The following is a 26504-nucleotide window of genomic DNA, read 5'->3' on the forward strand; positions in this document are numbered from 1 at the left end:
AAATATAAATGCACATTATATAGATATTTACACACTCACTCACTCCAGTTACAAACAAAAATGCTCAGAAGAAATTTCTGTTGTTCTGTTTATTAAATTCATGGTTTCTGTGTCAAGTGGCATCTTCTCACAGTACTTGAATCAGTTTCTTGGAATCAACTTTCAGAGCTTTACTTCTCACAAGGGCCATTTTCACTAAAACATGCCCTTTTATCTGGTGCTTTCTTACATGTGAAATATCTCCTGATATCATCGTTGTAAAAGGAATAGTGCCAGAAACTGAACTCTCCTGCAGAGAGCAGCTTGGTCAGCATGATAGTTCTGAGCCCAGCCAAGACTCTATACTTCTGAAAGAAACACGCCAATTTCTTGACTTATGCCACAGATGGAATCTACTTTTACTGTGGAGTTCCGCTTATAGACTCCCTGTGACATAAATCTGAAATGGTGATTATTCCATGGTCAAGCCACCTGTCCTAATGAATAACACTATTCCTTCCTGTGTAGCTGTTGCAAGATATTGGAGTTAGTCACTCAACCTTGAAAGACAAGTGGGGAAATTAATAACTGCTGCTGCACACGCCTTAAAATGAGGCTGGTGCCAACTGTGGAAAAAGGAAGTTCATTCTTTGAAAACAGATTCCTTGCATTTTTTTAAAAAAAGACCACCTCCACATTATAAGCTCCATATAAATATAAAGCTGTACATACAGGTAGCTCCAATCCTGTAAACAACTGCATGACTATGTGTTCATTTATATTTAGGTAACTGAATCTTGATTATCATCTGCTCATAGAAAAAGAACAGAGAGTACACACATGCTCTGGCCTCACCCCAACGGATGAGGGGTACAAGATTAAATGACACCGACAGAGACAGGAAACTATACTGGATGACTACTGGTCTGATCTAATATGGCACAAACGACAGCAATTATACACAATGTGGTTACAAGTAGCTTTGTTTCTGCGCTAACTTATGAGTTCAGAAAGCAATTGTTATTATTTAAGAAAAGAAGGTATTTCATACAAAGAATACATTCAAAAATGTTTTTTTTCTCAAACATTTTCATTAATCTGAGATCCTTATTAGCCCAAACCATTTGATGGGCTTTCCAAGTGGTTTACCAAGCACAATGCAGGATTGACAAATTTAGCTCTGTAAAACAAACAACTAAAAAGAACTATACATTTCAACAGCTGCTGACAATTTCAAAGGACTTTAACTCATTACTTGTTATTAAGTTTCCTCAAATAAGTAATATAGTTGCCTGCTTAAACCACTGAATTAACTTTAGTTTTGCACCAGGAGGGCAAAGACTAATTCTGTAATGACATGTAGAGAAAGAAGGTTTGTTTGATGACCATCTAAACACATAGGTTTACCAAAAAAAAAAAAAAAAGATGTATCTTGGAGCTTAACGGCATAGTGCTTTGCAAATGATTTCCTAAAGAATTTATTTGCTTGTGTCACAGAAAGCTATCTGCATGCACATTTAATATTACAATTAAATGTTATATGAGTATACATTAAGCATTCATATAATGGACACATGCAGAATATAAGGGTACGTCTAGACTAGCTATATTAACTCAGGTTAAGTTTACTCGAGCTAGATAACATGTTTGTAAATGCTAATCTGGATACTCTACAAATATTTGTTCTAAGGCACACAAAACCACAAATGTGTGTGTCCTGGAACGTATCTGCAAAGTGCCTAGGCTAGCTTTTACAAATGTGTTAGCTCACTTGAGTTCATTGGCAATCAATAAACTCAAATTAAAACATCTAATCTAGAGAAAGTTTAGCAGTACCAATTTTGCCATGAGATGCGGTATCAACAATTTTTTCCTTACTTCCTTCAACTTTGCCGCCTCAGTTATTTTTAGCAACGTTATAGCATTTTTACTTCATAGTCAAATAACTAAAATGCCACCGTAGATCACTTTTTGAAATACAGTATTTATGATTTAACATATATGTGCACGCAAACATGTAACTTATGTTACACATAGTTTGTTATCAAATGAAATATTTCCTTAACTCCTTCCAAGAAAAAATCAGATCTGGGGTAATATTTTCAAAAGCATGCATTGACTTTAAATGAATCTTTGGCTCTGAAGTGCCTACGGATATGTTTACACTGCAATTGGTGGTGTGACTGCAGCACTTACAGATATACCCAAGCTAGTTTTAATGTAGCGATAGTGAAACTCGGACAGTGTCCTGGCAGAAGCCAAGAGGTAGAAACTCCAACTGTGTAGGAAGCAATGAGGAAAAGTGGACCAAACCTCTATTCTGCCAGGGAGATTCAGGGGGTAGTAAGAAGTCAGCACAGTCTTACAAATAGCACAGAGTGGGAAGGGAATGCGGAGTCTATTCCAGCTTTTCTGCATACAGCCTAGGAGAGTGGTTCTCCAGATAGTTCATTCTGTAGGTTACTCGGTAAGAGAGAGGTCCCACTTCCTCCTGCAGACTCACAATCCTCCATTTAGGGTTCTCAAAATGTTTTATTCTGTTCATTCACCATGCTAAAAGTGTCTCTCTTTGCTCCCTGCTAGTACCTAGACCATATGTTGAGATTTTTAGAGTCTGGCCTTTAGCTCAAATAGGCTCCACGGGCCATTGTTTGAAAACTGCTAACCCACGGTGAAAGCATTGTATAGTTAAAATAGCTAATGCAGTATTGAGGGTAAAATTAAAAGAGGTCTCCTATTAAACGTTGTCTTTGTGTTGCGAAGAATGCAGTCTCTCTTAACTGATCCGTTTCCAAAAGGGAAATTTGTCATGCAGTCCACAAATACAGGGGCCAGTCATTGTCTCCTCCTCCAAGGAGAGTACATGGCAGGAGGGCCAGAGCTTTCATTTAGGCGGCCTAGGCAATCACCTAAAGAGCCAGGATTATTAGTGAGCGGCGTTTTGCCGGAGGGGGCGGCACGAGGCTCCGGTGGAGCTGCCGCAGTCTTGCCTGCGGACGGTCAGCTGCTCCCCCGGCTCCGGTGGAGCTGCCGCAGTCGTGCCTGCGGACGGTCAGCTGCTCCCCCGGCTCCGGTGGACCTCCCGCAGGCACGACTGCGGCAGCTCCACTGGAGCCGCGGGACCAGCGCGCAGGGTGGCGAAATTGCCATGCGCCTAGGGCGCTAAAACCCCTAGCGCCGGTCCTGCATGGCAGTGACCTCAATCCATCACAATATGACAGACCTCACCCAAGATCTCTTGGCCTTGTAACACTGACTGTTTTGCACTAAAACATGAACAAATGGAACATGCCAAGACTGCAGTTACTGAACATAAAACTTTATACATATTCTATCAGCATAAGAGGAGCCAGCCTGAAAAATTCAAGGAAAAAAAAAAAAGACATATTCCCAAATTGCAGATCTTTCTGTTCCCATCCAAACCTTTCCCTGCATTTTGGTGGTGTTTGGATTAAGGGCTTTGGCTTAGACCTGTCCCTAGGGGAAAAAATGACTAGCAATCTAAGCAGCTGTAGATCACTGACTTAGACACATCCATTTCTGGAGACTGCCTCAGACAGTAAGACAAATTGATGTTCATCTACATTCCATACAGTCCTTCCGATTAGTCTTTCTCCCAGTTGCCAGAGCTTGCTTGGACATCTTCTCCCTTTGGCTGCATGTGCTTATTGGAACTAAAAGCATCCACTTAATAGTTTATTCATAGACAGTAGGAGAAATTAACTCTCATTGCACAGAGTTTCCTTCTGACCAGCACAAAAACTGGAGGCCAAAGACTTTCACAGCCACTGGCCTGAACTTTTCTATTTCCAGTGACATTTTTTTTTGAACTAGTGACTAATTTCCAGAATCTACTGATCTGATATAAATTATGTGCCACTGCTGCATACTGTGACACTGTGTTGACCTGGACATATACCCTGGACAAGGAAAGAATTAGGGGTGGGGGAGAAGGCTATATTCCACAAACATTTAGGCTGGATTGACAGGCCAAAAAAAAAAAAAATTCTCTAATGGTCCCCTGCTTACCTCTCCCCATGACAGTCACCAAGGTTTGCCAAATATCTGGTGACTGAAAAAGGTACTTTTGGAAAATAGCCAGTGCAGAAGACATTTTGGTCATATGTATTCCCTCTTTGTATATCGTCGTGCTTTGGAGAGAAAAAACCTGGCGAGCTTGGTTGTTTTTCATTTCCCCCAGGGAAGTTATAGGAAACCTTCTCTTTACTGTGTGCCCCCCCGCAATCCAATTTTGTCTTTTTTACCACTTCATCCTCAAAGGTCCAAATCACATCTCACTGGGCTACCTGAATGAAAGTTGAAGGTAATTTCCCATGAACATTGTCTATGCCACATTTGTGCTGCTACAGGGGTTGCTGCAGAGAACAACAAGATACTCCTTTCCCGTCAAGGACTGAGCAACACTGGGCATGAGTCCCAGCTGGTTTAAACTGCCAGAGCGCCATTGAAGTCAATGAGACTATCTTGATTTATACCAGCTGAGAATTATGCCCACTGTCTCAGCAGTGCTTCCACCTCTAGTCAGCCAAAGGGATGCTACAACTGTTGAGGCCCACATAGCAGCTTACTATGTTGAGCCAAGTCCACCAAGCAGCCTTTAAACACTAAAAATGTAAGGTACATTATGTATTTGTTTCCTTGCTATTAACTGACCTAATTCTTTTCAGCATTGCAGATAACTTGGAGAGAGCATATTCATTTCTCTAGTTCCTGTTAAGGGCACTCCCACTGAACAGCAACAATTGGGCTACTGTAGCCTGTAAGTAGATCCATTTTTTCTTTTATTTTTTTTTTAAAAACATGTTCAGGGTAGTTTGCACATAAAAGTTAAAAAAAAAAATAAAATAAAAAAAGAAGCAGCTATGGAAATGTTTGCTTTCCTTGGCAGAGCCAGTGTTTATCCCTCATTTAACAGGAATTCTTCTCCGTGTTAAAAATGTTGCGTTTCCAGCGAGAAGATCTAAACGTGAAGTATTTTATCAGTAATCTGTTTTTTGCCTCCCCTCTCCCCACAACCTTGGAGCAGTTCTGAAAAACCAAATATTAAAACAAAAATTACTCTGAGTATCTGTGAAAGTTTATGTACTAAGGAGCAGCTGTAAAATGTTTAATGTTTAAATTAATGTTTTACATTTACAATAAAAAGTCTCCAGCCATGAAGGGCTTTTAAATGTTACATGCTAAATACAAGGAAAACCATACCAAACCAAACAAAAACATTTATGGGAAGCTGGCCCAGAACAGAGTGGCAAAAAGATTGCTGTGCACTTTGTTAGTTACAAGCAGTGCTGCTATGAATAGTCAGAGCAAAGTTTGCTACCTTTACAGAAAAATCCACCCCTCAAACATTAAAAAAAAAAAGCTCTCCACAACTTTTGGCTAATTTGTGGTGTGTGTTTCTTATTGTGAAATCTTTTACTTCCATTCTGTCATTGGAGTCAGCGGGAAAGAAGTTGTTTTCTTTGTAATGCATATACCAACAGCAAATAGCCCAACCTATGAAAAAGCTTAACAACAAGAGATGTGCATGTGAACAGGTTTCCAACAGGCCACTGCTCACATAAATAATGACTCAGACTATTCCAGTTTGTGTAAAAGAATTATAATGCCAAATCACGGTCCCACTGAAGTCACTGGGAATTTTAACTGGCTTTAATGGGATCCTAAAATGTTCACAACCCTGACAACCTAACCTTTCTTGACAATTCCAACTAAAGCCAGGTTTTGCCATGTTAGTCTGGATCTGTAAAAGCAGCAAAGAATCCTGTGGCACCTTATAGACTAGCAGACTTTTGGAGCATGAGTTTTCGTGGGTGAATACCCACTTCGTCAGATGCATGCCGTGCCACCTACTGAATCAACTCCACCAACTTTGCAATAAAAGACCAGCAGCATGGTAGTGGCTGGCCTGTGTCAGCCAACTTGGGCTCACAGGAACTGCAGGGCTAAAAACTGCAGTGTAGATATTCATTCTTGGCCTGGAGTGTGGGCTCAGACTCTGCAAGGGTCTACACTGCAATTTTTAATCCTGGAGCCTGAGCCCTGGGAACCCAAGTCAATTGACCTGAGTTCTGAGACTTGATGCTGAAGTTTTTTTATTGCAGTGTAGATGTACCATAGAGTTTAAGGCCAGAAGGGACCACCAGATCATCTAGCTTCACCTCCTGTACCTCACAGGCCTCTTCCACCGCTACCCCCATGCACACTAAATCCAACAACTGAAATTAGGACACAATATTACGGCCCAGTGGAGACTAGATTATTATGTGACATGGACAGGGAACAGGAGGGACTGAGAGGCACTATTGCCTGAAGCCCTGCAATGGTAGGAAATAGATTAGGTGGGATATACCCAAATAATCCTGTCAATTGCCCCATGTCCTATGCGGCAGAGGAAAACAAAAACATCCCAAGGTCACTGCCAATCTGACCAGGGAGAAAATTCCTTCCCAACCCCAAATATGGTGATCAGTTAGACGCTGGGCATGTGAGCAAGAACCAGCCAGCCAAGCACGTAAACTAGCCTGGTTTTCCCTTGCAAGCCTCCCCTTCAGGTATTGTCTAGACACAAATTTGTTGAGCCTGAATTAAATAAATATCTATCCCACAGTTTGAAATGATTCTGTAAACTCCTGTCAAAGCACACACAAGACCTATATGAGGAAGATGCCATATTTACCACATCTGCATATTTGAATCCATATGAGTCACTAGGGAATATTGGATCCACCCCCACTAATGACTCACTTTTATGAACTGCATTTAGAACCAAAAAAAAAAAAACCAAAAAACACCTCACACCCCTTCAGTCCAACAATTAGAGTTATCTTTGTCCAAGGTTTTTTCTCTTTCTTTCCCTTCATTGACTTACAGTGGTTCACAGGCCAAATCCTACACACACAGTTTTGGCTGTTAGCCACAGTGGTATCTTTATAATTTATTTTTGAGAGCCCTTATTTTGTTCCAAAAGAGGAGGAGGGAAGAGTACTTGATTAAGTTTTTCCTGGTTACTGCTGGTTAAAACTTTATTTGAAAACATTTTAAATATGATTTTTATAGGAAACACTTAAAAACTTTCCCTTCGCTTTATTTCTCCTCATCAGGAAGTGGTTCTGAAAGGAATTATATTTTAAAGTAATGCATTAGTCAAGAAATGTTGGGAGACTTGTTTGGAAAAAGGACTAATGCACAACTTTTGATATTTATTTGGAGACCTAGGTTCTGATTGTCTCAGGTGACAAGTAAAATGCGAGTAGTGGGTTCACCCTCACATCTTAACTCACCAGCAAAATTTGACACAACTGGCAGTTGGCTTAGGAGAGGCCCAGCACTGGGAGAAGGCATATGATAATTAAGGAAAATTAGCAGAGTTGCATGTGGAAAGTTTACAGGGTAACCTCTCATCCTAACACATACTCCATCCTTGCTAATGATAGTTTCAAGATGACCAAAAACTTGACCTTGCAAGGTGCTGAGCTCTCTCAACTCCCATTGAAATCTATGAGAGCGAGCTGAGGGTGCTCAGCACTTTGCAGGATCGACCGCTATCATTCCCGACATTTCTGTATTTAAAGACAACAAAATAAAATCCTTAAAAAGTATAGATGATGTTCCTGCAGAGAGGAAGTCAGACATGTGACATCAAGGCTCTGGAAAGGAAGTCCTGAGGTACCGGTGTAGATGGGTAGCATTGCCTCTCTGGCCAAGCTACATTATAAAGGAGGGGGCCTGATGATGCATTTTTCAATATCTACTTACATCATTTTTAGAAGGCATTTGGATGGTTGGAATGTTTTCTACAGTTCTCTTATGCATCACTGATAGGGCTAGATTACTTCTAATTTTCCACACCTTGCTCATTCCCTATGTCCTTATCTGCTCATACATAATTTGTTTTCACATCACACGTTGTCTTAAAAATGTACAGCACATGCATTGTTTTTTTCTTTATATGATGTCTCCACTGCAACATTTCTGTGCAAAACAAGCTAGGCCTTTGCAAATCTTTGCTGTAACATTTTAGACAAGAAATATGATCAGTGGTGTCTTGATGAGTAAGCCCAATTGAATTACATGTCTTGATTTGCTCATGAACAAGATTTTGGTTTTACAAGAAAACAAAAGAAAAACTGCTTTTATTCAAGCTCCCAAAATCCTGAAATAACTAAGCTTCCCTCGTACAGACAACCCTCTAAATGCTCATAACCCTGATACACAAGGGCTCAAAAATGTCTTTAAAAAAATATGTTAAAAGTAAGCTTAATAAGGCAAATAGACTCAGGGCCTCTGGCTTCAGAGAGCTCACCCTAGATTGCAGGTAGGAATTGACTTGCTTCAGGCCTCGTAACCAATCAAAACCCAAACAGTGAAATTCAGGTAATAGTAGCAATCTCTGTATTATATTAGCAAGTTTCTTTTTCTGTAGTTTGTGAACTGCAGCAAACGCAGTTCAATATAAACCAGATCTACTGCCTGATAGCTGTTGGGAACAAAAGCACAATACACATCCTGAAAGAGCTGTGTCATCCAAGATAAAGGATCAACAGACCTTTTAGATCCAATGTAGTGAACTAGGTTAAACAATGCTAGCAGTAGAATGAAAATAGAGGAAACGCTGGCATTTAAAAAGGGATGGAATTTTATTGTCTAGTCCAGTAGTTTTCAACCTGTGGTCCGCAGACCCCTGAGGGGCCGCAGACTATGTCTAAGATTTCTGCACCTCCAGTCAAAATTGTTTAGGGGTCCGCAAATGAAAAAAGATTTAAATCCACTGGTCTAGTTCATAGCCATTACTGTTGGACATATATTCTCTCTTTAATATGCTCTCTGCATTTAAAGTTCATAGGTATGGTGTTGTACAGTAATACTAGTATTACTTGGCCACTGTTGGATCTTTCAATCTCAGACCACGGTCCTGGTTCGAGCAAGCTACCCATTAGACTGGCCTCAAGCACCTGCTGGGTATGATTTAGTATTTCACTGTTGTTGGATAATATGTTCAATGAACTCTTACAAATTTAGGTTGCTTTTTCCAAGCAAAGGAGAATGTTGGGAGCATTACCATGGCATGGGAGACAGGGAAGTAGACATGGAGATTTAAGAATATACATGTATCAAACCAGTCTAATCTACTGTTCAAAGGAAAAGAAAGGAAAGAGTGAAAAATAAAATACAGCCCTAAAAATGGGAGTAAGATGATCTGATCTCTCTGGAGGCTTTGCTCTTTAAGAAGCAATCCAGATGACACCCAAGGTTAAATAACTTTTACACAGCATGAGGGAACTTGGCATATATTAGTCTGATGGAATAGTTGGAAACCTGAGACATATAGATGGATGTGAAGATGAACATCCCCAAAATATTCAGTCTATAATAAGGGTCTTAGGAGGAGGAATCACAGGGCCACCTAACGCCTTCTGGCTCTGCTTCCTACTGTCCACAGTGAGCCTAGTGTCACCCCTATCCACATTCTCTCCCTCCTTCCCCTCTTTGCCAACAAGACCCCAAGGCAGCCAGCTGGTGCATCTCAGGCCTCCCCAGCAGCTCCATGGAGCCTGGACAAGAAGATGTAGAACCAGAAGGAGATAGTGACCCTGCCCTCATTGCCAGTGCAACAGTAGCCACAGGTGTCTGGGATGAGTCACTGCAGAGGACACATTGGGAACATGTATGTTTACTAAAAAAAAAAAAAAAAAAGAAAAAAAAGGCCAACCAGATATAATTCAGCTGACAAAACTGGAGAAAATCTGCACCACATTACTCTGCACATACAGAAAAGATCTGACAGGAGTTCCTCTCTCTCTCTCTCTACCTCTATCTAAGATATTGGAGTCAGTCCCAGGAGAGGGACAGCTTGCCCTTACACTATTCATTGCTCTAATCTCTATTATTCTCAAGAATGGGAAGGAGCCAGATCACTGTGCCAGTTACCATCCTACATCTCTAATTAATGTTGACAGTAATATATTAGCCAAGGTATTAACTACCAGATAAGAGGGAGTACTCCTGGGGCTTATACATCCCAATCAAGTAGGATTCATTAAAAAGACACTCACTACCAATAACACCAGACAATTTCAACATTTTCTTAAATTAGGGCAAAAATAAAGATGACCCAGTTGTCTCAGTGTCCCTAGAAGTTGAGACAATCTCCCTGCCCCCAAACTCAAGTTGAAACTTCTTTTTTCTGTTGTTGTTGAAGTTACTCTTTGACATTGGAGCTCATCAGACAAGATATGCCCTAACACAGATATAGCCACATACTCCACCAAACAGCCATGTGGCTGGCATGTCCCCCAATGCTAGCAGCACCTGTGAAAGTGGTACTTGTGAAAGAGAGATGGTTATAACATGCATGCTGACTCACTGATGCAGAAACTCCTATTTCTAGAAGTATCATATGAAAGGGTGGCTCTTCCAACGGATCTGTTCAAGCAATCCTTTTTATTCAGTTATCCGCATGGTCATGCCCAGTGTCAGTACTGTCCTTGGGTAACATTTGAGTTGACAACCAACATACCGTTCAATCAGTACACAAATGTAGCTGACCAGATCCATGCACAATGAGGACAAACATTCTTTTGCAGTAATGCACATTAAAAAGAGAAGCATTTATCTTGCCACTATAATGACTTAATTATTTCCCTATTTTTTAAATGCACCATCCCAGTTTAACAAGTATATCCCAATAAGACAAATGTATCATTTATTTCAGGGCCCAATTGTACCACCAAGGTCCAGTCCTGAGTTTCGGGCAATACAAAGTCATACTAACCTTTGGGGAACTTAGAGAAGCACAATGCCTCCCAGAGCACCTGGATAGCTTAGTCACTGCTCTACTTCTTAACAAAGCTGAAGACTTGTAATTAAATATGCAAACACAGCAACCTTGTTTATATTTTAAAGAAATATTTATTAGGACAAAGGAGGTCTCATTGTGCACAGTGTTTTCTTATCTTCAGCCTACATTAGGATTTGCTGTGAAGTAGTATTTGGAATGACCTATGTGTCAATGCCAGCAGTGGTTATACCAACCATACTGCAAAGCTTTGCACACAAATAATCACAGGGTATTTCTAACACTGGGAGTGCTTAGAACAGAAGAGCAATTTAAAAAACAAAGAAGAAGAAGAAGGTCTGTTCTTTTCTCACTTAATCTCTTCTATTGAAACACATTTAAAAATCAGAATAAAATATGAACTTAGATAACAGGAGCCCTTAACAGGGATGGCGGGGTGGGGGTGCGGGTGGTGAAATAAATGTTGTTTCAGCAACCAAGACAACACAGTTAGAGAGAGTTGAAAATTTGTGATTCTTTGGGTCAGAGGGTTATCATGAGACATGAAGAAATTGTTAGAAGGCTTAGCGGGTGGTGGCGCAAGGTGCAGAAGATGGAGATACCATTTATCTCTTTTTTTTTCAAAAGAAATAATCCTATGGATGTTAAGGAAAACCATAAGATTAGCTAGCAAACACATAAATAAACCTGTGATGGGTTGGATCACAGAACCCCTCAGGCGCTGCCAACCGATGTGCCAAGACTACTTCTATCCCTGTTTTCCCTGCCAGCTCAGGACTTCAGCACCCTGTCTTGCCGAGCCAGATACTCTTGTCTACTTCAACAAAGACCAAAAGTCTGAATTACCTGCCCCAAAGCTGCAGGTTTACCTGAAAACACCTCACAGAAGTGTGCTTGTCTTTAGCACCCAGATGCCTAACTCCCAATGGGGTCTAAACCCAAATAAATGGTTTTTACCCTGCATAAAGCTTATGTAGGGTAAACTCACAAATTGCTCGACCTCTATAACACTGATAGAGAGATATGCACAGCTGTTTGCTCCTCCAGGTATTAATACATACTCCGAGTTAATTAATAACTAAGAAGTGATTTTATTAAATACGGAAGGTAGGATTTAAGTGGTTCCAAGTAGTAACAGACAAAAAAGTAAGTCACGAAGCAAAATAAAATAAAATGCACAAATCTATGTCTAATCAAACTAAATACAGATAAGATCCTCACCAGTTCCAGAATGCAGGGCCGGCTTTAGGCCAATTCCACCAATTCCCCCAAATCGGGCCCCACGCCTAAGAGTGCCCTGCGCCCTGTGAGAATCCCTTCCCTGGCTAGAGGTGCCTTTTTAATTTTTACTCACCTGGTGGCGCTCCGGGTCTTTGGCAGCACTTCAGTGGTGGGTCCTTCGCTTGCTCTGGGTCTTCGGCAGCAGTTCCTTCAGTGCTACCGAACACACCCGGAGCGAGTGAAGGACCCGCCGCTGAAGTGCTGCTGAACACTCAGAGCACTGCCTGATGAGTACAAGCCTCATGTGGTTTTTTACCTTTTTTTTTTTTTTTTTAAATAGTCATCCTTGCTGGAGCCCTGTCGAAAATGTTCGAATTGGGCCCCGCACTTCCTAAAGCCGGCCCTGCCAGAATGCTCCCTTTCTACAGGCTCATCTCCTTTTAGCCTGGGTTCAGCAATCACTCACACCCCCTGCAGTTACGGTCCTTTGTTCCAGTTTCCTTTAAGTATCCTGAGAGGGTGGAGAGGCTCCTTCTTTAGCCAGCTGAAGACAAAATGGAGGGGTCTCTCACAGGTTTAAATAGACTCTCTTGTGGGTGGAGACCCCCTTCCTCACTCTTATGCAAAGTCCAGCTTCAAGATGGAGTTCTGGAGTCACCTGGACAAGTAACATGTCCATGCATGACTCAGTCTTTACAGGTGTTGCAACCCTAAACCTATGCTCAAACATGGCGTCTGCATCGCCAGTTGTCAGTCAAGGGGTCACATTGGTGCCGTGTGCAACACCGTAGTGCCGTGTGCTACCCTATGGTGCGGTGTGCAACATTATAGTGCCGTGTGCCTATTCTCAAACGTTCTGTCTGGTCAACTGTGGGTCAACTTAGTGCCATGTGCAAAGAGTAGGGTGTCGTGTGCAAACGAATAGTGTGCCGGGTGCAGATCCTGTTTACATAGAGGGCACCAGCTCGGAACCTGGAAGGCGAAGGAGCTAGGGACCAATCAGACGCTGACACGAGTAAGAGTCTTCAAATAAAACTGTCTCGCGCCAAAAACGGCAGGAGTATCCTCGTGTTAGCTGAAAGGCCTGATCATCCTTTCAGCCAGGGTCTCCTCCGGATTTTGCCAGCTCGTGTCGTGTCCTTCTGTTTTTTGTTTTGTTTTTTGGATTATTTCGCACCAATTTGTCATGCTCTCAGTGTCTGTACTGCTGGTCAGCTGCACTTGGAGTGTGGTATGTGCATTTTAATTTCTGTAAATACTCTGTTTGCTTAGCCTCTTCCCTTTTTTCTTTTTTTCCCTTCCCTTACTTAGTGCAAAGCTGTGTATACAGTATATGAGAGCCAAACTGTTGTCTTAAATGCTATTGTGCTTGGTTGGTGTATTTTACAACATTTAGTTAATGCGTGTACAGTTTACTCAGTTTTGTGTATCTGCTTTGGATTTTAGTGAGCAGTTGATCATAAATTGTTTGGTTTCTTGTTGTTGGATGTAAATAGACTGTTTCAAGTTGTGTATGGTTTTATTCTGATAGTATTTCTAGTTGATAAATTACTCTTCCCTGGCCCAAGATGCAACTTATCCCCGTTAATAAACAGCCACGTGGTTTGAAATTTCAAGCTGTCACGTTTTGATTTTCCTCTCTCAATCAAATACTTACTAGAACCTGCATTGGTCTCGGACAACAGGCAGAAGCCAATTTACACATGGTATCTTGTATGTCTCCAGGAAGACTACTTATGTGGATTGGAGCCTTCCAAGCTCTTTTGTCTGTTAAGTGCTTCTGGATTGAGCACTTAATTTGCACATTCCTTTCCCAAGACTACTTTGAAATAAAGCAATTATACAGCCAACGTTCATAACTTTGAACACACAAATGGTGCCTGCATACAACTAGGATGAACATAACCAGTAGATCGTAACCTTTACATGTAGCAAAACCCTACTCCAGTTATATCATACATACATTTATGAGCACCCCCACCCCATAAAGCCTTATGTGGTACACTGTCACAAAACCTAACTAAAACAAATACAAACAAAAAAGCCCAACACCCAAACCCTTGTACTTGCAGCATCCATATTATGTTAGAGCTCATTTTCAAACAGACTTTTAGAAGAAAAAAGCATTGTTCATTGTTTAAATGAAATGTCACCCTTGTACTGAGATTTTTGTATTTGATTCCTTCTAAGTATAAAAAGAACACTGGTTAGGAATTTTCACCTAAAAAGAAGTTTGAACAACTGCAAAAATCTATCCTGGTGGTTAGACCTAGAATAGATTTTTTTTTTTAAATGAACCATGAAGTATATAACAGATCCATCTGATTCGTCATTTAAAGGGACTTTTTAAACTCAATCTCCACATAAAATACTAGCAATTGTAACATTACATAATGTATTTATGGCACTTGTCAATTTTTTTACACAAATTATGAACTGCAGTTTATGGAGATGTTAACATAAATGGAGCTGCATGTACAAATATTATCTTGTCTACAGGAGAAAACCAATAAACTTTTACTATCTCAACCCTTTAAACCAACGTAACGCATGAGTGCTGGCTACAACCAGCTCAAACTTGGCAAGGGACAATTTTTGTCAACTTAACAGTAAACATGGCTTGTCATTTACTTATTGTTCTGGAACAAGTAAACTTAGAGTAAGGAGTGAAGCAATACGTTTAACACTTTCTAAGAAAATATTAAATTTAATATCACTTTATGGCTCCTATTTAAAATAACTGTTTCAAACACTGTAATTTAACAGGAAACCACTTACAAACTGGTGTCTGATTATTATGTGTCTGATGGAATTGGAGAAGTTTAGTACTCTAAAACGTGAGCAAGTAGAATAAATACAGCCCAACGTAAATTAATGGCATAGCATCATCTTGTAACAGAATAAAACTTTGGTGTTTTCTTTTATAAAGTCAGACATCCCCTTTCTGATCAAAGGTCCAATAATTAGAAACACTGTCTTCTGGCTTTGTTATACAAATATAGTACTCTGAAATTTTGTACATGTGATTGTATTTCTCTAAGACAAGCTATGATATAGTATGCTGAGACTCAGACTGGCTGGCAGGGATTTATATGGCACAAAAAAATCTAAAGAGCCATTTTCAAAATCCAACAGACAAAATGGAGTACAAAGATTTTTAGCTCAAAATTACCATCAATAATCTTCACTTCTTTAAAAAGAGAGTGTTTCAAAACAACTGGATACCTATCATTCCCGGATTACCTTGCCAAAAGAAATACATTTTTAATCTTCACATATAATTGGCAAGTCACAGTGGGTCTAGAGTCATTTTAGTATGGTTTGAAAAAAGCAAATCAATTGTCAGCCAGTAACAATTTAAAATTAGGACAAAAAGAAACATTGTTAGTAAAAGCAAAAGTGAGTGAGGGAGGTGTGTCAGCTTGCAGAATAACAATACTGTTAAATTGAAATGGTTGTTTTCTGAACATAGTTGTTTGATAAAATGTACAGTAAAGCTTTTATATGTAAATTACCTAAACTCAAAAACCCTTTCACTTCAAATTGAATTGAGAATAGTTTGAAGTAAAACACTTTAGTGAAAACGTGCTTAAAATGAACAAAACAGAGAACAACTAAGGCAGATACAATGTTTTGCAGGAAAAAAATACTGCAAATAAATATGTCTGACTGATGTCCTGTTAAGAAAAAGGGATAGAAATTTGGCTTTAAATATACTAAGTTAAAGTGCATTGATATTTTTCTTATTTGCAGGTACTGACTGAATTTCGTAAATTACGAATATTACTGCCATGTTTTAAGTGTATACTGAGTTATAGGAAAGATTGACTATACTGGAAAATAAAATATTTTCTTGACAAGTATGATACAAACACTTGCACTCTCATAGTGGCACCTAAACTCTGGATATGGATAAGAGGCTTCAACAATCCTGTTTTCTTATGGGCATTTTCTGTACTAAGATTCATAATGGTTCAAACTGTATATAGTTTTAATATTTGTTTTACCAGAATTATCCCTTGCAATAAGAAAATCTCACAGAATGGTCTAACATGTACCAGCCACACTGTAGTAAAATAGCATGCAGTACAATCCTTGTAAAGTCCTTATTAGGCTGGGATCCCTTTTACACACAAACTCCCTCTGGCTTCAAGAGAGGTTCTGCATGTGAAACAACTGCAGGATCTGGCATATGAATCAGACTTACAGGCTTTTTACATCCAGATTTATTTCCTTAGGGTTTGCTACCAAAGCTGGGATCCTTTCATGATGTATCCATTATAATTCCACCAGTATGTCCACCAGTTCTTCACCAGCTTTAATACAGATCTTGTCAATAAGTTCAAGCAGCTCAGAAATGTATGGTTAGGACTTATTTTATGCTACTGGTGAGCTAACAGCTTTGAAAAAATTAGACAGAGTCTGTATGTTTGTGTTTTCCTGTGCACCCCTAACACTTTGACTTAACTGCTATGCCACTTCAAACAAACAAACAAACAAATGCCTTGCAGTATGCAAACTGACTAAGGAGGATGAGGGAAAACACAGGAAGAGGTGGCCTATCTCTGACATCCCGGTGAGATTAACTGAAAAAACCGAGAGACAAGGCAGGGAAGGTAGTATCTTTTATTGGACCAACTTCTGTTGGTGAGAGAGAGAAGCTTTTGAGCCACACACAGCTCTTCTTCGGGTGTGGGAAAGGGACTCCCAGCATCACAGCTAAATGCAAGGTGAAACAGATTGTTTAGCATGGTCTCTCTCACCAACAGAAGTTAGTGCACTAAAAGGTAATTCTTCATCCACCTTGTCTCTCTAATATCCTGCGACCGACACAGCTACAACTACACTTCATACTTTTTTTTTTTTAAAAGAGTTATATATAGGGCAGATGCAGAGGGAGAAATGCAAAAGGATGGATGGAAGGGAGGAAATAAGGGATGGGGAGATGAAAGGGAAGAGGGAGTCTTCTGGTGTATGGCTTCTGGTGGCATAAACAATGAATCAGATGCTGAGTAAGTGATGTAGCCACTCTATCATGGCGGCATCATCTGGGGACATCAAGCACATCCATCCACCATCAAGATGATAAAGAGGACAGTTCATAACCAGATGGAACGCTGTTTGTTTCTGAGCTTCTCAGGGGCAGGATGGAGAGCTTAAGAAGCCATAACAGAGAAAAGAGTGACTAACCACAATAACAAAGCTACCTCTCAAGTGACAGGCAGCATACACTTATAATTTACCAAGTTTTTAAAAACTATCCTCCTATATTACTGAAGAGAGATCTCTCTGCGGGGCTGAGCCTGTTGTGAGATAGACTGGAAATGCTCCAATTTTGCTACACCCTTCCTCCCGGAAACACAGGAAACTGATTTTATTCTGCACTTAGGGCTAAATTCTACCCTTGGATGAGAACATGACTCTGAATTATTTCAATGAGACCCATGCGCACACATGTGCTAGGGCAGAAATTGGTCCTTAGTTTATCCATTTATAAGGATATGTGATAATTTAAATAATAACCAATACAACACATACATACTGATCAACTTCTTAAGCTAAACAGGTTTCTTCCCATATTAACTAAGAACAAAGTTTGCAAACTAATTTGAATTAAACAGATTAAAGAATTAAACAAAAACAATGTACTATGGACCAAAAAAAAAAAAAAAACTGTCGATAAAAGTCAGCACAAATCCATTGACCTGCACTCTAAAAATTTCCAAGCTGGATAAAACCTGTGCATACTATTATTTTGAGAGAGAGGTTAAAAACAACTTGCAAGAAAAATCTAAAAAAAATTCCCGATTTATCTCTCTCAGAGTCTACTCCTATTACACATATGAGCATGGCACTACGAGCAACATCTGCATAATGACATAATTGTTCACAAATGTTCAAAACAAGTTCCAAAACCAATAAAAAAATATCCTGCGTATTCACAAAAAAGACAAAGTGTAAATTGAATAGTTCATATTTTCTCTATCAATATATAGGAAGACAAAATAAAAGTTATATTTTGAATCACCTTCCATTAAGTGCAAAATGTTTGCAGTCTGGCAGTTTTATATCATTGAGCCTTCACAAGCAAAAATGCCTTTTTATTAACATTTATAATCTCTGCGCCATTAAAGCAGCTACACTAAAAGTGTAGCTAAAGTGTACAGTATTTTTACATTAGAGATAAGGCCTGCTCACTGTGACTGAGAAATACAAGATATAGTTCAGTCTTCTTAAATTGGGAAGCATGTATACTCAAATGCATGAGGCGACAGTGTTGCTGAGCACTAGTTAAGGATATAATATGCAGAATGGCCAGAGACACACAATTCCTCCATCACAGACTATACATAATCATAAAAGAGTCGTAAAATCAAAGAATTATAAGTAAATAATAATATGTCATCTTTCAATGCAAACTAAGGGCCCAATCCTGCAAATTTTTACACTGGAGAGTAATTTTACATAGGTATAGCTAGTCCTGCAAGTATACATTTTCTCTGGGACTTAATTGGTACAACAGCTAAAAGCTGTGAAGCAACATGTTAACATTATTCCATAACACATCTGCCCTCTGTAAACAAAATGTCATGTTCCTATGCAATTCATCATGCAAATATTCTTTAGTAACTACAACTGTACTGACATCAAAATAATTAACAGTCTAGGAGTAAATTATACCCAGGAAGCATCAAGTTCAATCTTTAATCATCTTTCTATTATATACAATGCGGTTTTGGCCGGGGCTTACAATCGACCCCGGCTGTATCAGAGGTGTGCTAGGCTCATTCAGACATTTGTCATCTCTTGGTGACTTTTTATCAAAATAACGACTTGACTCAGAAGCCAAAATGATAACCACTGTATAAGAACTTAACGATACAGCGGAAAGAATGACTGTACAGTGCTTATTAGTGAAGTAAGCAATATCTCTATGTGGATTCAGAGGTAATGTATACATTTCAAACATATTGCATATATTCATTTTTGTCCAATAGGTGGGCCTCTGAGTGAATATTTTTCATTGCAAATGGTAAAGTATACATAGCTGGACATATTGGTACATTGTTTTGGAATGTTTGAGGTGACAAGACATCCTGATATGGCTTCATTACTATACCTCCTTGTGAGTTTTATATGCCACGACCTGCTTCTTGTATGGAAATCATAACTTACAGTAACTTGGTCTAATTTGAAATATTGAGAAAAATCACCTAAGATCTTGATGAAGGACCAAATTTATCACATAACAAAAATACAAGAAGTGTGTTGAACATATGGGAAGACGTTTGTGGCTAGTGCAAGAGGACAGTATATTTCAGCAGAGCTGATTGACATTTTTTAACAGGGCAGTTTTCCATTAGAAAATGCTCTTTTGTTGACATCAAAATGTTTCAAGGGAATGTGTGTATTTCAATTAATTTTTGACAGAAAAAAATTAAAATGATTTGAAATTAAAATGGAATATTTCAATATTTTTTGTTCTGACTTTTATAATATATAAGTAATGTTAACATTACGCATTACATTGTAATATTACATTTAGTATTTTACAATATGTTATGTTTTCACATTATCTACTACAACCTCTCCTCTTCCTTCAGATCCTTCACCAAGATCCACCTCTGCCCTGACAATTACAAGAAATCAGTCAAAACCCCCAACCAAAACTAAAAACGTAAATGATTCAGAATCATCAAGCTGTGAACACACCTACCCGGAAGGACAACATGGCACTGACTACTGTTCCTCTTGTCCTTCCTCTCACTGTCATGTTCACTTGCCACATCTTGCCTTAAATTAGCCCCTGATCCTCACCAGGGATCAGCAGAAGGGTACATCTACATGGAATCTGTTCGAGGATCGGGGCTGTAGAATGTAAGCGCTTTGAGATAATAGCTATGTCTTCCAATGTGTTTGAAGTGTACTTAGCACAATAAAAGCCTTGATCCTGAGTGGGGCATTTGGATGCTACCACAAGGCAAATAATGAAAAATAATAATGTATCATAAATGCATTGATTCTACTGAAGTTTAAACCATTTTTCTTTTAGACTGTTTCTATATTGGCTGTAATTCACTTGTAGTGCGCTAAACAAATTATTAAAATGAATGACAACAAATTCAAATGTGAATAACCTCTTCCACAAAGGAAGCCCATTTAAAAACTGTATTGAGTTCAGTATAATTGGGACGAGACAGAACAATTAATCATTTGTGTGGATTCTCCTACCTTTGAACCTTCATTTTTCAAATATTGTCACCATATTGTGCTATTAACACAAAAGAACCCTGTCAAAACCCACCTGTCAACAATGAGCACAAGATAGCTTGAAAAACAATCAAAAGAGAGTTCCTTCTTCTAGTATAAAATCTCTGCCCAGCTCAACTTAAAATGTTTCATAATGCAGCTTCCATAAACATATTCGTTATTCTTCACCTGACCAATGGAACATAGACAGGTCTTAACTAAAAATTCACTGAGAGAAGAAGAGGGGTTATTTTAATTTTGTTTAACTTTTAGTCTTCTAAATACAACATACAAATCCCTGTTGCTTAACATGTATGTGAAATACCTCAGTGAAGAAAATTTAAATCAATAAAAAAGCCTTAATAGTAATATTGAGAGGCAAATGTATGCCATTTTATGTAAAGAACATAATTAATGTGTAGGAAAGAGTGTAAACAAAAATCAATAGAAAGTAGCACTCTGGGTCACTTCATTTTTTTTAAAAGGCAAAACTTGTTAAAAGAATGATACAGCTTTTCACCTGTGACACAATCACAGATGCTCAGAGCACACCAATACACACATGAAAATGGTTAGTAAGGTGTTCTAATGAAGAAAAGAGGTACACAGTTTTTATCAGATGAGAGAGGATTTGTCAGAGATTAATAGAATTCCATTGTAATATCCATATCGCACAAAGGCATACTCTGACAGGGTCCAATTACTTTCAACAAGCTGGATCTGCTACATAGACCCTCTGAACTGGAATGGCCCTCAAATCTGTATGCTTTCATTCAGACAGATAACACCAACGTGTTTCTCTCTGTGATCACTGCCTAACTTAAATGAGTTAATCTTGTTTTCCAGATGAATTGTTATTTTGTCTCCCGTAGACTGTGATTACCGGATAAAAGCACTGTGTTAACAGGAGGGCTATGGTCTTTTCAGCAGTGGATTCTACACTCAGATAACCAGCCAGCAAGTTGGTGTGTGTTTGTTTTTTTTAATATGAAGTCAGAGAATGGAACTAACAGGAGAAAACCGTGAAATGACACTGAGATAAACCTTTCCAAATAATTATTAAATTTCATAAGAGGTCAAATGAGCAGCATATCTTCATATTTCAAAAGAGTTTGAGTCCATCAATCAAATTTAAAAGCTGCTTCTACATATTTTAAGAAGTTATTTGCCTTTCAATTCTTGCCTGCCCTTTCTTTCTCTAATGCTCTTTGTTTCTTAAACTGTTATGGAGTGTGTGTGAATTAAGCAAGTAGAATACTAGAATATAAATATTTGGAGGGACTAAAAGATATCCGTCTCTCAGAACTGAGAGAGGAAGACAGTCATGGACTTCACAAACGGTTCCTTTAAACTGATGGAGCTGAGAGCTATAGTCTAGGTTTTAGCTTTTTGAGATAACGACAGCACAAAGGCTCTTAAAAGTTTCTCTCTCTACATCAAATGTCAGAAACACCCAATTATAACACCACATCTTTAAAACTGTACAGTCGGGGACTTTTAGTGTAGGAGAAGTGAATCTTTAATGGCCATGAGTTCCTCTTGTCCACTGGCAAAATTTCTACACAGACTGAACCAATGTGAGACCTGATATAAATGAATATAACTCCACTAACTAGTGGAAGGCACATACTTATGTGAAGTCTCATTTTTGCCCATTTTCATCAGTAGATAAATGGAGAAATTAAGAGAAATATGTTTGCAGGAAAAACTCAATTAAAATACAAAATTATGTGTTGCTGTAGCATCTAGCATCAAGGTAGTAAATATTTTTTTTATGATTTCCCTGATAAAACATATTTCTAGAGCTTTCTATAGCTCCCCTATTGTCCCTAATTTCAACCCTCTCGGATGAGGCAGCGTATTTTATCATTACATTCCTGGAATTGTTATAACATCTAATTATGTGGTAAACAATACACATAGCACTCTTATACTGTGTCCACAAAATTGAAAGCCTACAAATTTATGAAGAACTTTGCGATCATACTTCTTAAATAAATCCACTATTTCTGATTCAAAAAGTCCTACGTTTTATTTGTAGCAAACTATGAAGTATTATCCAAAATGGGAAGTCTTTTGGTTATTGGTGAATGTCACTGTATCCAGGACCAGAGAAAGAACCGTAACAACGGCTGTTGAAGGGCAAACCAGACTTGTGGCCTTTACCAGAGCCAGGAATGGCTCTAGCTTTTTTGCCCCTCCAAGCACGGCAGGCAGGCTGCCTTCGGCGGCTTGCCTGTGGGAGGTTCCCGTCCCACGGATTCGGCAGCTTGCCTGCAGGAGGTCTGCTGGTCCCGTGGTTTCAGCTTACCTGCCGCCGAATCCGCGGGACCGGCGGACCTCCAGCAGGCATGTCACTGAAGGCTACCTGATTGCCGCCCTCACAGGGACTGGCAGGGCGCACCTCGTGGCTTACTGCCAGAGGCATGTGCTTGGAGCGCTGATGCCTGGATCCGCCGCTGACCACAGCGATTTAAATGAAGAGCAGAGTCAGCTGAATATTGGTTCTTCTACTGGACCGTTGTTTTGGGTCAATGTACTTTATGCCAGAGAACAATTGATGACAGCATGCACAAGAATCAATCACAAATAGCCAGGTGGATGAATGCAAAGACAAGGAATACAATTAGAGGGGATCTGTATGTCACAGAAATGTGTTAATACCTTTCTCGTGTCATAGCAAAGCCAGATGAACCTCGTGCCCTGCTTGAAATGAAAGTCTTTATTCTACAAGTAGATGTTAAGAAATTGTCCATGCAAGTAATAGGAAATTACAATGTCCAAAGTGTAATTCACACTTACACAGTATGTACCCTCCTGGTGGCTGCACCAGGTTATGAGTCAGCTGCAATATTTGAGCTGAACCAGCTGAGTACTTTAGTGCAGGCAGTAGAAACTTATGCTTTTAGAGCCAGAGCCCCAGGTTTGATGCCCAATGCCAGCCAGCCAACCAACCACACACCCATCCCAGGATGTCAAGTTACGAAAGCCTGTATGAAACTGCATAAAATTATTCTATTTTCATAACTGACTTACGCAAGCAACAAACTTACTCATGACTGACATGTTTTGTTCATATTTACAAGAAACCATAAAAGATGGAAACTGGACAGGGAGGATAAACAGAGCATTTATTCTCAGTTCCATTATGACAAACTTTGTAGCGTTTTCACTTCTGGTCCAGAAAGTGATGAATGCAAGTCCTATATTGGGAGCTGAGCTCATAATCCATCACCTGATACTTTTCGAAGTGAGTAGGAGATAACTTTGATGTCCTCACCTATATTCTCTCTCTCAGTAAAACAGGTTCCAATATTTAAGGTGCTGCATAATGTCTACTCTGTTTGCTTACACAGTTTAGCACTGTCAGTACTTTCCCACCCCACTACTTCAGACTGTTTACAAACAAATGACAACAAAAGGTGCATGTGCTGCAAAAATGACATTTTTAATAAAAGCGTCATTTTGCTCTGAAAAGTGACTTGATAAAATCGTTTATCATTCAATAGATCTGTCCCTTGTGCATATAAGGAATCATTTCTGTTTATTTAATGACAAAAAGACATGTTCCTCATCCCTTGCCCCATTCTCCATTTTTTACTCTAGTTAGCACTTCAGAGAGATCATGCAGCTTGAGACTGTAAATTGGATTCTGTTACTTCTTGTGCATCATCGTCAGAGTTTTTTACTAAGTTCCAACTGTCTACATCTGTGACAAAACACTAAGGCACTGAGGTTGCACTATAGAGACTAGACAGAGATCTAATGTACTTCAACAGAACTCTTATAATTGGTATATAATAAAAAACTATATACAAGCATGACATGCATCCGACAAAGGGGGTATTCACCCATGAAAGCTCATGCTCCAAAACTTCTGTTAGTCTACAAGGTGCCACAGGACTCTTTGCTGCTATATACAAGCAGTGGCCAAACTTACTGACCCTCCAAGGTGCATACAACAATCTTCAGAAGTTCGAGAGTTGGGGCATACCTGCCAGAGCTCGGGGCTTCAGCACTGTGGGAGGTGCCTGCCGGGGCTCAGGCCTTTAGCCCCCGTCCTGCTGAAGCCCTGAGCGCAGGCAGGTGTGCTTGCTGGGCAGAAGCCCCAGGAACCTCATCCCCACTGGTCAGACGTCCCTACCCCACCATCCCGGTGCAAGGCAGAGTTCCTGACCCCCCTCCTCTTCCCTAGTCTGGTAGGTGGAGAATCGGGGGTGGGCTTTGCAAGCCTCACTTTAAGGGTAAATGAGCCGCATGAAGCCACAGTTTGGCCACCTCACTATATACTATAACAGGGTTCAAAAAAGAACTTGATACGTTCATGCAGGATAGGTCCATCAATGGCTATTAGCCAGGATGGACAGGGATAACCTAGACAGGATACTGGGCTAGATGGACCTTTGGTTTGACTCGGTGTGGCCGTTCTTATGTTCTCACGGTAATGATGTGTGACCAGCAGGGAAGCTAGCTTGGCTTTCAGATTACAGTTTAATTTTGCAGAGCTGCCAACTAATGTAGATGAGTGGGTAGGAGGAAGGGTATTATTTATCTGTAACTCTGCTCCTCTGAAAAAATAATTTGATTGCATTGCTACACCTGGCACTCAGCTCCACAGCAACAGAAAGGCCAGAGCTCATCTAGCTCTCAGAAGTTGTTGCACCTCTGGGGCACAGGCAGGTAAAGCCCCACTCTCAGAAGTCTTTGTTTCTTAAAAAGAGCAGATTTGACATGGGAATAGCCAAGAAACACTGAACAAGGGACAGTGCCATACAGAGAGTCACTCTGGGCTAAAGGGAGCAAAGAATCCTGTGGCACCTTATGGACTAACAGACGTTTTGGAGCATGAGCTTTTGTGGGTGAATACCCACTTTGTCAGATGCATGTCCTAAAGCAGTTGTGCAGGACAGCAATTCCCATGCACAGCTGCATTAGAGCTGCACATCTCACGGCTTTGGTTTCTGTGCAGAGCTCAACCCTAAAACACTCTTAACCGGCTAAAATTCTGATCGTGGCTCCCATGTAATTCCACTTACAAAATTTATCTCAGTCCCTAGTGGAAGTGAGTGCAGGTCCCACATCATACTGGCATACATTTTGGAATGGGTGGAGATCTCCATTCCAGGATGATCCAGTTCTGGAGTAGCAGAAATGTTGCTGATAAGAATTGATTTGCATTAGTAGAGAAGCTTGAAAAGCAATAGCCTGCATAAATGCCTACACTGAGCTAAAGTCTGCACATTTTATATCTTTACATAGGTAGATGGATGCCTAGACTGAACTAGAGCCAGGATTTTTTATATTTTCAGGTAGACAGACTAAATTCTCATGCATTCTTCTAACATTGTCTACATTGCAGAACACATTACAAAAATCAGCAATGAAGGCAATATGCTTGAAATGATACTGTTTCAAGAGATTACAATTTCTTCATGGTGAATATTTCTAATGCAAAAACTTTTTACAGTATATTAGAATACATGCAAATAGATTTATAAATTGCTAGGTGATTTTATTTTTTAAAATTGCCAGTCTTTTTTTTAAGACTGAAAACCAAGAAAGATGGAGTCTAAGCTTTCTAAACATGCAGGCATGCCATAAAAAACTAACTGGCGCATGCAGAAGCAACGCAGTTCACAAATGAAGCAGTATAATGTCAATGGTTTGAAATTGTTCAGTCTCAGTTGTTTTCCAAGTCAACGCACTGGCAGTCTTGCCTGAATGCAACTAGTCAATAGAGAGAAAATAAATAGAGCATTTCCAGAATTCACCCATCAGCACTGAAAAGTGTCTGCTTACTATTACACAGTTTTAACACGGCATAATCATTTTCACGGTAAATATAACCTCCTTATGGCTTAGACAAAGAATGGATGACTATTTTAGCCACATGTGCCTATCTTCTAACAGAATTTCCAAATAGCATTTATTTATTATACTATTGTAAGTAGAAGGCAGATTAGTAACAGTTTCTAAATCCTGCAAGCTGGTCTTTACGCTAACAAGACACTCTGAACTCAATTTTCTAATTTGGGTGCCTAAAATAGAAACTTAAATCCATTTAGGCTCATAAATATACCCATTATAGATACTTCACTAGGTGCCTACATGTAGATTTAGCTAATACCACAAACACGTACACATATAGTATTATCAACATAAATTGTCCTATTGACTTCATCAGGACTATTTACAAGCATGTCACTTGCATACATACCAGTTTCTCATTTGGAGC

At 39.5% G+C, this 26504-nt stretch overlaps 1 protein-coding gene across 5 annotated transcripts in view; it reads right to left on the reverse strand.

Annotated features, from left to right (window-relative positions):
- Positions 1-26504, reverse strand: part of WWOX (WW domain containing oxidoreductase) — a 696419-nt gene that overhangs the window by 280641 nt on the left and 389274 nt on the right. The window contains exon 9 of one of the 5 annotated variants that reach the window (XM_050922880.1): positions 20325-20487. The exons of the other annotated variants lie outside the window; for them this stretch is intronic. Within the exon in view, the coding sequence (XP_050778837.1) occupies positions 20455-20487 (33 nt within the window). The 3' untranslated portion in view covers positions 20325-20454. Of the gene's footprint in view, positions 1-20324; positions 20488-26504 lie in introns of those variants that run through there. 5 annotated transcript variants of the gene reach the window in all.

This window comes from Gopherus flavomarginatus, chromosome 14, assembly GCF_025201925.1.
Source record: "Gopherus flavomarginatus isolate rGopFla2 chromosome 14, rGopFla2.mat.asm, whole genome shotgun sequence".
Classification (NCBI taxonomy): domain Eukaryota; kingdom Metazoa; phylum Chordata; order Testudines; family Testudinidae; genus Gopherus; species Gopherus flavomarginatus.